The sequence below is a fragment of the Nannobrachium achirus genome, assembly GCF_963921795.1.
Source record: "Nannobrachium achirus genome assembly, chromosome: 18".
NCBI lineage: Eukaryota > Metazoa > Chordata > Actinopteri > Myctophiformes > Myctophidae > Nannobrachium > Nannobrachium achirus.
The window spans coordinates 59,778,406-59,792,124 of NC_137825.1; the positions used below are offsets into that span (position 1 = coordinate 59,778,406).

At 42.3% G+C, this 13,719-nt stretch overlaps 1 protein-coding gene across 1 annotated transcript in view; it reads left to right on the forward strand.

Moving 5' to 3' along the window:
• antxr1c (ANTXR cell adhesion molecule 1c) overlaps positions 1–13,719 on the forward strand; it is a gene marked incomplete at both ends in the record, with an annotated part of 156,242 nt that overhangs the window by 100,463 nt on the left and 42,060 nt on the right. Inside the window, one exon of the mRNA XM_080747017.1 lies at positions 11,920–11,998. Coding sequence (XP_080603143.1) covers positions 11,920–11,998 — 79 coding nt within the window. The remainder of the gene's footprint in view (positions 1–11,919; positions 11,999–13,719) is intronic.

A 13,719-nucleotide genomic window follows, 5' to 3' on the forward strand; every position in this document is an offset into this window, starting at 1 on the left:
ATATATATATATATATATATATATATATATATATATATATATATATATACAGTATATATATATATATATATATATATATATATTCAAAGATTTGCACACATTTTCAAAAATAGCAGATCTACAAGCTCGCAGCGCGGCACTCGGTGCCGCGCTGTGAGCTTGTATATCTGCTATTTTTCAATAGCTAAAGTATAAAATAATTAAGGCTCCTCCACCTTGGGCCCTAGTAACTCAGTCCCACTTCCCTCCCCCCTTGTGACGCCCCTGCCTCTGCTTTAGAAGCACTGTTGCTAGCTGTTGATATTTCCATAGTGCCGGTGGCCTTGGTGTCTGTCAGCGTAGCATTAACATCCGTCAGCCCTAACCCTGTGCTCAGCTGCTCTCACAAGACACTCTTTCAGAGCCCAGATCGGCTCCAACAGTAACACACCCCAACCCCCGCACCCAGGGCTTTTTATGGAAAAATACAAGTTCAACAGGTCACAGCGAGCGAGAGAGAGAGAGAGAGAGAGAGAGAGAGAGAGAGAGAGAGAGAGGATGAGACTGGCAGAGGAGAGCGAGAAAGAGACAGATTGCAGAAAAGGGCTAGTTGAGAGAGAGATGAAGCAGGGACCCTCACAAAACTGTTCATGGATTCCATATAGTTTAAAGGTTTGACAGCACAATCATCAGTGTATTTCTTTTTTTTTGGATTCATGTCAGTTTGTGTTTTCAGATATTTAACCACTTGAACTGTCAATACTTATACAACATTACCTTTCACTCTGTACTTAGTCTGCTCTTTTTCCACCTCTACACCAAAGCTCTTTGCCAAAAATAGCAGATCTACAATCTGCGAGCTTGTAGATCTTCTATTTGTTTTCTCAGAATATGGATGCTATAGGTTTCAAGTGGTTAATATAAAAAAAGGAGAAAAAAAGTTTCTATCACACAAAGATTTGGAGGACCCCCTGTAGTGACTCTGAGGACCCGCTAGGGAAGAGAGAGAGAAAGATTGATTGATTGATTGATTGATTGATTGATTGATTGAATGTTTGATTGATTGATTGATTGTCGATCTACAAGCTCGCAACGTGTCAATGTGCGTAGATCGGCTATTTGAGATATTTTCAAAATGTTTTTAAAAAATAGTAAAGAAGAAGACAACGACGTTTACTGATAAGGGTTAAGCAAGGCACAGACGGAAAACAGGGCCCAATATCTCCCCTGACTAGAGAGGGGAATTGTGTCTTGAAAGAGCGGTATCGTGTGGCCTCTTCTACCATGTTTGGTGAAAACGAAATTAGACAGTTTGCCCAGGACCCAAACTAGTGAAAACTGCACATCTACAAGCTGCAAGCCAAAAATCATTGTGTGGAATGTTTATTGAACATGTTTTGACATAATAACAATTACTGTAAAAAACAAATTGTAGGAAACAAAACGTAAAGGGACCCATGCGGGAGAGACAGAGGTTCCTGGGTACAGTGTTGGGGAAGTTACTTTGAAAGCGTAACTTGTACAGTTACAAGTAACTCACCATGGCAGTAACTTGATCAAGTTAAAGTTATGCCCCTGGAGAAATGTAACTTATAAAGTTTCAAATTACATAGAAAAAGTAACTTGAGTAACTTGAGTTACTTTTTTTTCTTTCAGCGTTAAATTGAGAATGTACATTTGGTGTACATGAAACAAAATATAATATCCTACAAAAAAAGTCACATGCCAGCAGAAATATGCCTCTCAACTGAGTTTTATGTTTTAATTCTAAAAGGTTGACATTTTCTTTAGTAAACATCTGTGTTCCTAAAATAAAGTTAAAAAAAGAAGAAAAGTATGATCTGTTGAGGACATTTGATCGTCATTAACAAAACTTAAATGTAAAAAAATGACTTTGCTTGTATTTCTTGTAACTCGTAACTTGAGCCAAAAATGACCCAAAATGTATCTCAGTTACTTGACGAGTTACAGAAATATGAATGTAACTCAGTTACCAGCAAGTTACATCAAAATGTAACTTAGTTACGTAACTCAGTTACATGTAACTTTAACTTCCCCAACACTGCCTGGGTAGGACATGAAGTTTCAGCTTTAAACATCTCAAGTCAGTTCTGCAGTAAGAAAAACTCTCTCTCTCTCTCTCTCTCTCTCCCCCATCCACCAATAAACCTTCCATCCTTTCATCCTTCAGCATTTGACCTCCTTTCTGTACACGCCACTCGTTTTCCATTCCTCCCATATGTTCCTCCTATCTTCAGCTCACCTCTCCTTTGTTCATTCCTTCTCTATCAATCTCTCTGTCTCCCCTTCTCTCTTGTGCCCCCCCCCTCCTCTCTCTCTCTCCCTTGATCAAAGCCTTGTGGCAACAACCCCATCCATGTGTGTGTGTGTGTGTGTGTGTGTGTGTGTGTGTGTGTGTGTGTGTGTGTGTGTGTGTGTGTGTGTGTGTGTGTGTGGGTGCGTGCGTGCGTGCACACCTTCATCTCTCAGTGTTTTCCTACACATCATTCTCACATCATGTTCTCTGGGTCAGATCTTTCTCTCTCTTTCACTATTCCTTCTCTTTTCTCTCCAACACTCCAGCGTCCTGCTTTGTACAGAATTAGTATATGTGTGGCTGGTTCTACAGACAGGGATCTCCATGTATGGGCATAAAAGGGTTATGATGTCAGATGTCATAGACATCATAGGACTTTCACTGAGTAAGCATCTTTGGGCTCTCACAGCATATCTCCATATGCAGTACATGGATCTCCATATACTGTATGGGTACCAGGGGTCTCCATATATGGGTAACTGGTCCGATATACATCACTTGACAGATGGCAAAGAATTGGCGTGACGTCGCATGTCGCCCTGAGGCGTCTTACACAATTTAGGAATGAAGCCGTGGGCCGTAAAAAATGTGTCCTCGGGTCGCGTTTGGCCTCCGGGTCACACTACAGTATGCTTCATCAATTGCCATCATTCGTAGCATTCTTGTGTAGACGCCATCCAGGGCCTTTTCCTGCTGTCTTCATGCCACTGTAGCCATGAACAGACGCCTCTTGAGGTCATCTCCCATATCACATTTCCACAACATCCTCATCCCATACGAGGCATTCCACGACAAGAGCCCTTCAGACTTTCAGATCCCGTTCTGTCAAGGAAATCCAGGCACCGAGTTATTTGAAGTCCTTGACTACCTCTGGGCTCTAGCTCCATCACGCTGGCGGTACAGCTATGGTTGTGTCCTTCGTGTTAAATGCCTTTACGGCGGCTTTCTTGGCATTGAGCTTGAGTTTGATCTTCCCGCGCTCCATTCCCACTGCCAGCAGTAGTTCCCGTCCTTTGTCTCTTTGTGTCCGAGACTAAAGGTCAACTGCATAGTCAAGGTCATGCGATGGCGTTGGGCTAGTCTGTCTCGGGACCGGCGATCAATAATACAAAAAATATGTAAAATACTTTTTATTTTTGTGGCAACCGTCCATGCACAGCCCGTATGGTTTTGAAAACAATGCCTTTTATGTCAGGCCACACACTATAACATTCGAGGTTAGGCTATACACAGGATATTCTTTTTACTGCATTATATGAACTCACAACAGAACATTGTTAAGAAAGAGTGTGCAAATTGATTTGGTTACATTTATGTATAAATGAATACATAATGAGCAATTGACCGTGTAACAGAAAAATTGTAAAAAGGGCTCTCTTTTCATTAGCATGAAAAAGAACTTCAACTGTGTGAAAACGACTAAAACGTCAACCCTCGAGGGATCGTGCCGTTGGCCTCGTCCGCAGAGTTTACCGGCAAAACAGTGATGTTCATGTCAGAAAACACGTACCCTGTGTTTTTGGTAATAGACCATCTGTATGCTGCCCTACAAAGGCAGAGTGCAGTAACTACGTTTTCGAATTTCACCAAAAAATGGGTTTAAAAGTGTTACAGCTTATCAGCCAAATGAGATAAAGATATAAAAGTGATATTACACTGATTGTACATCTGTTCTTGAGGGAATTGTTCATCCCCCAATATCATGAAGGCTAATTTGACCGTTGGGCGACACAAATAAGTCGTGTGTCCCAAAACGTAGTTACTGCACTCTGCCTTTGTAGGGCAGTATGGGCCACGGGCGTGCCAGGCTGGTGCCTGCCCACAAAATGCACCGCAGCAAATGCAGGAACACAGAGAAGGGTCGGGTCGAAAAGCAAGGAATTTTCTCTGTTTAATAAGGATATAACGCACGCACGCATGCACACAGTGGCGTCAGTTCAGAAAAAGCTAAGGTATGGCAACATGACTGGTGTATTGCAAGACACCAGTCATGTTACCATACCTTAGCAACAGGCATGATACATTTATTTTAAGAAGTACATTCTATTTTTCCCCCCGTTTCTACGGTTTCTTGGGCTGGATATGGCAGCCTGGAACGGTTGTTCAAGTGCAGCTAAACTTGGCATGTTAGTGAACGAGAGAGTGTTTTTTACTGGTGATTCAGTCAGAGTGTATGAAAGGGTGCGCTCGTTTTATTGTCCACGACATTGCAAGCGGCGCGAAGGCCAGCGGACCTTGGTCCTGCTCTTCGCCCCCGAGCGCCGCAGGCGCGAGTGGCCGCGAAGAGCGGGCCAGGGCCGCGCGGCCGGCGGAGCGCCGCGCGAGTTACGAAGCCGTGGTGAATGCAATCGTTATATTTATGCCCAGGCCGTAAGGCCTGGGCAAGCCCACGATAAACGCCCGCGCAGTCCGGTGCGCATTTCCGAACGCACCCTTTCCCCACACTCGGACTGAAACACCAGTAAAAAACACCATCCCGTTAGTGAACGTGCTACAATTAACAATAATGAATTGCACCTGTGCAGCTGACCTGCACAACCTGGGAATATACCATTCTGTCAGAGTGTGGAGAATATAATTATAATACCTTGTTAAAGTGGCCATTTTGCATTTGTAGTTACTTTACTGTAATTTAATTCATGGATTTCTATTTAAAAGTAACTTTAATTTTCCCCCCTGGATCCAGGGGGGACCCCAATACCCAATTGACGCCCCTGCATGCACACACACACACACACACACACACACACACACACACACACACACACACACACACACACACACACACACACACACACACACACACACACACCCTAAACACATGTACGTGTCTCTTCTCTGGAGAATTTTGTGGTCCAAACCGCCAGCTGTTTGTTGTCAGTGAAATATGCTTAATGCATATCCAGCCTTTGTCTGTCTGTCTGTCTGTCTGTCTGTCTGTCTGTCTGTCTGTCTGCCTGTGCATCCGTCTGTCTTCGCTCTCTTTGCCACTCTCGGGTTCCGTCTCTCTCTCTCTCTCTCTCTCTCTCTCTCTCTCTCTCTCTCTCTCTCTCGTTCTCCACAAAATCTCGCCGTCTTTCCTTTTATGTCAGGAAACGAGATAAGTCTTATCAGGTCAAAAGGGTCTACTTTTATACACGCCAGAGCCCATTTAGTCTAGTAGGAAAGGGGGGTCCATGCGCATAGGGTGGATTTTTCTTTTTTTTAAGATTTTACCAGGTACCAAGCTGAAATACCTTCTCATGGGGTTCATTTTTAATGATTCCTTGCACCTAACCATTCCCTTACTATATAGGAAAAAAGACCCCCCCAAAACATCTTCTTTAAGTAGCGTGTGAGGGGTCTAACTAGGGGTTTTTCATGATTCTGAATCCATTGTAAGCATTTGTTTTGCACAAAACAGTCCTTGGGCTAAAAACGGCCCCACAAAACCATGTTTTTTTTTGTGTAAAACAAATGCTTGCAATGGATTCAGAATCATGAAAAAAAAAACCCTAGTTAGACCCCTCACATACTACTTAAAGGAGTGGTGACACCGGCCGAAATTTAACATTATGGTACAGTAGGTCACGTGGTCTTTGTTGAAACGGTTTGGAAAGGGGGTGGAGCTCAAAGTATGCAGTATGGGGGCTCTGTGTTGCTGCCGACACGCCCATACAGCTACTGTAGCTGTATGGGCGTGTCGGCAGCATCATTTGATTGGATAATTTAACATGGGGGTACATGACATCATTAAAAAAAAATGCTAATTTGATAGCCATAATTAGCTGTTTTGGCCGTGTCACGCCCCCTTTAAAGATTTGTTTGGGGGGGGGGGCTTTTTTCCCTGTATAGTAAGTGAATGGGTAGGTGTAAGAAAGCATTAAAAATGAACCCCATGAGAACATATTTCAGCTTGGTACCTGGCAGAATCTTAAAATATACCCTTCAAGGATGAAGAAAAAACAGGTGTCGCAAAAAAAAAATCCACCCTACGTCCATCTATTCTAGACTATTCCTTTTATGTCAGGAAACGAGATAAGTCTTATCAGGTCAAAAGGGTCTACGTTTAAACACGCCAGAGCCCATTAGCCCATTTAGGCCTAGAATTATTGAATGCTTTAACCAGTGGAAAAAATAGCAGATATACAAGCTCGCAGCGTGGCACCGAGTGCCGCGCTGCGAGCTTGTAGATCTGCTATTTTTGAAAAAGGTGTGAAAATGTGTGCAAATCTTTGAATAGATGTATTTTCAAAGCGAACAATTGTAACTCAAATTTTGCTCCTGGGGGGTCCCTGGAACTAAATATTTTGAGATGCGGGTCCGTGGCCAAATGCATATCATTTTGGGGGTCCTTCACATGAAAAGGTTTGAGAACCACTGACACAGTAGTCTCTCAAGAACAGACTAACTGAGTTCCAGTTAAGTGAAAAGGACCTTTTCTTTGACGATGGCTATAGCCAGATTGCTGACATAGAAACATCGGTTTTCTCAAAAAGTCTTAGAAGGATTCAAAAAGACACTTATAGAATCGGGTTCAAAATTATAATTTTCACGATTTTTCAAAAATAGCAGATCTACAAGCTCGCAGCGCGGCACTCGGTGCCGCGCTGTGAGCTTGTATATCTGCTGTTTTTTCAATAGTTAAAGCATAAAATAATGATAAAGTGTACCCGTTCTAAATGGGTTAAAGTGTGCCGAGCCTTTTTATAAAGTGCTCCTTCAAAAAGCCCACAGAGCATAATGAGAGTCCAGGGGGGGAAGGTAAAACTATGCCTTTCATCAGTATGTGTTGGAGCAGCACTCCCAGAAACCTTGGGTCAGCAGGGGATTCTCGGACAGTGTTGCCAGACGTACGATAATTATCGTATTTGTACGATAATTTGACCCCCTGTACGATGTACGATCAATAATTCCAAAAATGCCCAAATGTACGATAATTTCGGCATATCATCAAAAAGAGCGTGAATTCACTATTTTCCCTGGCTGCTGATCTGGGATCTGGTTTGGCTTCTCAAAATAAGCCAGGAAATCAGTCAATCTGACCCTAGATCTGTACTTGGAGGCATTAAAAACACTGGTTGCATCTTTCCAGACCAGGCTTTTATTTGTGTAAGCTCCAAGAAGTTGCCTGCCTCCACACAGCAAATCTGATGCTTTTTTGTCACGCAGGAGTCTAAAACGAGGTCGTTTCTTACACTAAAGACGCATTTTTTGGTGAAATTACGTTTTTACGCGAGTGTTTTCTCTTTTTTGGCCGTGTACGATAGTTTCATGTCAAATACGATAATTCTGAGCCTCCGGTACGATAATTCAACATTTCCCATCTGGTAACACTGTTCTCGGAATAGTTTTTTCCACCCATCCTCTCTAACCCTCTCCTCAAGGGTGTCGCACCAAATTCTGGGCCCTGCGTATACAAGGATTCACTGCCCATGAATGTTCTTCATAGGGGGGAGGAGGTTTAACCCATTTAGACTGGGAACGCATTATTACGCATTGTTTTGTACGTTAACTATTGAAAAATAGCAGACTTATACGAGCTTGTATATCTGCTAGTTTTGAAAATTCGTCAAAAGCCTTTGAATAGTTCAAATCCTTCTGAGGTTTTTGGAAAGACCTATGTTTCTATGTCAGTGGTGCTCAAACCTTTTCATGTGAAGGACCCCCAAAATGATATGTATTTGGCCACGGACCCCCATCTCAAAATATTTCGTTCCAGGGACCCCCGAGAAGCAAAATTTGAGTTACAAATATATATATATATATTACATATATTCAAAGATTTGCATACATTTTCGAAAATAGCAGATCTACAAGCTTGCAACTGTGAGCTTGTATATCTGCTATTTTTCAAAGTATAACATTATTAGGGCCCCTCCACCTTGGGCCCTAGTAACTGAGTCCCACTTTTATGGGGTTTCCTATAAAGGGGCATTTTGGCAGAAACAATGTTTTTTTCTCAGTGTTATGACCACTCAAACCCTACAGTATATACTTAGTTTGGCTCTATACTAGGCCCACTAGTATTATGACCACTCAAACCCTACAGTATACTTAGTTTGGCTCTATACTAGGCCCACTAGTATTATGACCACTCAAACCCTACAGTATATACTTAGTTTGGCTCTATACTAGTGTTATGACCACTCAAACCCTACCTATATACTTAGTTTGGCTCTATACTAGTGTTATGACCACTCAAACCCTACCTATATACTTAGTTTGGCTCTATACTAGTGTTATGACCACTCAAACCCTACCTATATACTTAGTTTGGCTCTATACTAGTGTTATGACCACTCAAACCCTACCTATATACTTAGTTTGGCTCTATACTAGGCCCACTAGTATTTCCCTTTACACATGAACAGAGTAGGGACGCCAGGGTTCAAGTGGGTTTTAATTATTCTGTTGTTGATCACAGTAAAAGATCCTTCAGCTGTTAGGAAGGGTATATCCACTGTATTTTTCCATTTTGACACAGACAACTCAAACAACAGAGAGAGAGAAACCGTGTAGAGACACGACAGAGCTTTTCAAACATTAAACGTCCTAAAAGCACCCGAGACGATTTCCTGTTGCAGTGTTTGCTAAAGTCGCTATAATACCAATAACCTGGGGCGTCAATTGGGTATGGTAGGGGTATGCAGCTGCCATACCCCGGGTCCAGGGGGGAGAATACAAGTTACTTTAAAATATAAATCCTTGAATGTCTCTTTGTCTATCTGTGCTGGTTATGTTGTTAAATTACATTAAAATAACTACAAATGCAAAATTTAACAAGGTAATATAATTATATTCTCCCCATCTTGACAGAATAGTATATTCCCAGGTTCCGCAGGTCAGCTGCACAGGTGCAATTCATTATTGTTAATTGTGGCACATATTATGCCAAGTTTAGCCGCACTTGAACAACTGTTCCAGACTGCCATATCCAGCCCAAGAAACAGTAGAAATGTTGGGGGAAAAAAATAGAATGTACTTCTTAAAATAAATGTATCATGCCTGTTGCCTGTTGCTGTCTTTTGCACGCGCGCGAAAGACACCAGTCATGTTGCCACACCTTACCTTTTTCTGAACTGACGCCACTGCCAATAACTGGCAGGAAATAAACTTTGGCTATGAGCTGTTGTCATGGAAATGTGCTATTAAAAATGAGCTTTCTAGGCCCACTAAAGATTACACAAGGGTGAAAGCACGATGAGTCAATGTTTTATTGAAAGCTTCCAAGAGAAAATTATAACAGAGAGAGCAGAGAGAGTTATCATAACTCACAGAATTCACCTCAAATTGTTCTGGATTTCACAATGTTTTGAATTTGTGAATTTACTCATGTAGATCGACCGCAATTCGGGCTCAATGTCCAAAACCATTCGGTTTGTATTTATCATTTTAAAAATGGTTTAAAATAGTGAAAATAGACAAAGTACACTGCGAGGCGTTGTGTGCTTCTGGATCTTCTATTTTCACTACATTTGATGATGTAGGGCAGGGATCCCCAAACTTTTTCCAGTGAGGGCCACATAACTTTTCCCTTCTCTGATGGGGGGCCAGGGTCAGTTTGTAACAGATAAAGTGTGACGATCGCAGGGGTGCCTATAGCAGGGGTTCAACGCGTCTGGTGACTGTACTCGCCGACAGACTCACGGCATTAAAGACATCTTTCTTCTCGGGACACACCTCCTCCACAACAACATTCAAACATTTCTTGACAAACTCTCCCTCAGTGAAAGGTTTACCGCAGCTTGCGATCAGCTGAGCAACACGGAAACTGGCCCGAACTGACGATTGGTTCAGCTGAGTTTGGCTACAAATGTAGTCTGCTGAGCTAACAGTCCACTTTTTAGCTTTGAGAGTTTGTCTGCTCGCATTTGGCCTTGCAAGCTATCATACTTGTCTTTGTGACGGGATTCATAATGTCGGCGCAGATTGTATTCTTTGAATACCGCCACCATGTCTTGACAGATGAGACAAACAGCCTTTTCTTTGCATTGAACAAAAGAATAATCGTGTGTCCACTGCGGGTTAAATACCCTTCATTCTGAATACATTTTTCTCTTAGTCTTACCCAACCCTTTTGCCATTATTCCGTTCTGGGGGGCTCACATTCACGTTCTATGACTGGGGCAAAGTGAGGTTGTAGTAGCAACATTTTTTTTATTTTTTTTTGCGTCATTGTTCAGGGGGCCGGGTCAAATGTGGAGGCGGGCCGTGTCCGGCCCCCGGGCCTTAGTTTGGGGACCCCTGATGTAGGGCTTTAATTTACCAAAAAAAACATACACATTTGAAACTTGGAGATACGAGGTTTCTGCCCGACAGTGACGATAAGGTCCACACTTTGATGCTTAGTCAGAGGCGTCAATTGGGTATGGCAAGCTATGGCAGCTGCCATACCTTGGCTACAGGGGCAAATAATAAAATGTACTGTAATCGTGCCTGTTGCTAAGGTATGGCAACATGACTGGTGTCTTGCACGCGTGCGAGGGGGCACGTGCAAGACACCAGTCATGTTGCCATACCTTAGCTTTTTCTGAACTGACGCCACTGTGCTTAGTTGCAGTCACACCAAACTTGGATTCCGCCTATGCTTTTCAATGGGAATGGAGCATTCTTTTTTTTCTTTTTTTTTTCTTTATCTGTGGAGGCAAAACAAATAAATAATAATTGGCAGAATCAAAGCTCTGTGTGACCGTAGCCTAAGATCCTTATCCTTAAAGGACAACGCCGCCCTAAAGTAATTTTGGATCAATATAAGTAGGAAAATTAGCCTATATGTTACAGTATTTAGGGTGGTGTTGTCCTTTAAGCCAGGGGTCTTCAACATGGGGTCCGGGGGTCCTCAGAGTTACTACAGGGGGTCCTCCAAATCGTACAATCCTTTTTATATTAACAACTTGAACCCTAGTGTCCATATTCTGTTAACTGTAGCCAACAATAGCCGATCTACAAGCTCAGCTATTTTCGGCAAAGAGGTTTGGTTTAGAGGTGGAAAACTAAGTATAGAGTGAAAGCTCAAGTTTATTAAGTATTGACAGTTCAAGTGGTTAAATATCTGAAAACACAAATTGACATGAACCCAAAATACACTGATAATCGTGCTGTCAAACGATGAAACTATATGGAATCTATGAAAATATTGTGGGGGTACCTGCTTCATCTCTCTCTCAACTAAGGGGTCCTTGGCCTGAAAACGTTGAAGACCCCTGCTTTAGGCAATAAACAGTGGACTTTATTATATTTTATATGTTGCTATTTGTCCTGCATACTTTGGCACTTGGATGTGGGTACACTAGTATCCATGCATCTGTGCAGTGGTTCTTTCCAACATACTGTATCTGCTTGCATTATGAATTGAATTGACATTTCGTTTCACTCCATTATTCAGTCTGAACGTGCTTTCATCCACAGCAGTTTCTGGGATGGGCGACGCTGATTCGCCGTACGGATTTCCAAACGAGGAAAACCTCTTCAATGAGAGCACTTCCAGACCCCTGAATCGCAGAAACAAAAATGTAAAGTGGTGTGGCTAGCGATTCAGGGTCTGGAACAAGGCTATGTTGTCCTCAGAGCCTCAACGGGCTCTAACATGTATGAATGCCAAGCACGCAGACATTCTCACCTCCTTGTCTGTGTCGTTTCAGGGTGATTTATCTTCAAGTCAGCATGAACGAAGGCCTGACCTTCATCACCAGCAATGTTCACATCACCACTACAGAGTGTGTAAGTAGCAATATCATCACTACTGCAGAGTGTGTAAGTAGCAACCTTTAACGTGGGCGCGCGCGCGAATCCATTGCGCGATGGTTCACCGATTCCATTCACAATACGATCCAGTCACGGTAAGCTACGACGGTAAACAGCCTGCCATTTCCGAAAGCGAAACCGACGGAGCGCCACGCTGGTGTTGTGTAACATTAAACCGGATGGGATTTCGGCAGACAGGATACAGGCGTCGTTGTCCCGCCCCCCCATTTCCGGTCTGGAACATCCAGATCCGTTTTTTGTGAATAGGGCCGTTCCATAGAGCGCTATGGACGGCGAATCGGCGATCATACTTTTTTGTTTTATAGTTATTAAAGCTAATTGATAACTCGTCATACTCGTCATAAGCAGAGTGGACCCATAACTATAGCTCGTCAAACTCGTCATATGCAGTGGATGAGTTAAACTGATGATCCCATTATTCCCTATTGAAGATATAAGTCGTACTAGCAATCAAAATAGCTCTCTCCCTTAAAGGAGTAGTTCACCCCCAAAAATATTTTTTTTCTATTGATTACTCATGCCATGGAGACTTGAGTTCATGGATATTTTGGGGTATTTTTCACATTCCTAAGACAAAAAAATATATATACTATAGTAAATTTACCCTCATTGATTCCGGATGGGGAACCAAATGCATTTGGGTCCCCATCAGGAATCAATGGGGGTAGATTTATTGTAATCAAATTCAGGAATCAATGGGGGTAGATTTATTGTAATCAAATTTTTGTCTTAGGAATGAGTCAAGAAAACAAAAATATTATTGAACTCAAGTCTCCATGGTGTGAGTAATCAATAGAAAAAATGTTGGTCATTTTGGGGGTGAACTACTCCTTTAAAGGACGGCTTCACCACTTTTCAACCTATGTTCATATAATTGGTCACGAAAAATGGCAAATGTTTTGGTCCTCATGTTCACGATAAAATAGCTAAAAAAAAAATTCTACTCAGTCTGTCTCTCTTAGGAGGGCTGTGGGCCGTTCAGAAACCAAAGGTAACATTTCAGGAATAGGAAGCCTGCAGTTTATATCTGTTAACTTGGATTTCCCATCGATGATGTCACTGGTAGGCGGGTTTCTGAACTGCCCACAGCCCTCCTATTAATATTAGTTATGACCAATTATATGAAGATAGGTTGAAAAGTGGTGAAGTGGTCCTTTAAAGAGGCGGTGCCATAGTTTTGTACTTTTTCTGGTTTTCGTGTCTAGGAACATTAGACCCCCTGGTGTACATTTGTTAATGCTCTATACCAGGGGTTCTCAAACCCTTTTAGGCTGTGACCCCCAAAATAAACATATTTTAACTGGGGACCCCCACCCTAACAAGCACTACTAAAAATCACTATTCGTGAATGCCCTAGCTTGAAATAAATGAATAAAATACACAGCATTTCATTGGTATTTTCCTGGGGAAAACCGCAGGTTTCGATCCCCGCTTGGCAAGGGGAGACCTTCAGTCTCTTGTCAACAAGAAAACCTCTGACAAGTCTGCATTGTAAAAGGCACTTTATAAAGTGTCCTTACTTACTCACTCTACCATGCAGATACAAAACATAATATTTTATTCATTAAAATAAGGCTCTGGATTTCAGCTTTAACTGAGTTATTATCTGTTTGAACATGCTTTTCTTTGTCCCAGGGGCTTGCTTTGTTTTGGTACAGTGAGCGACATATGAACCC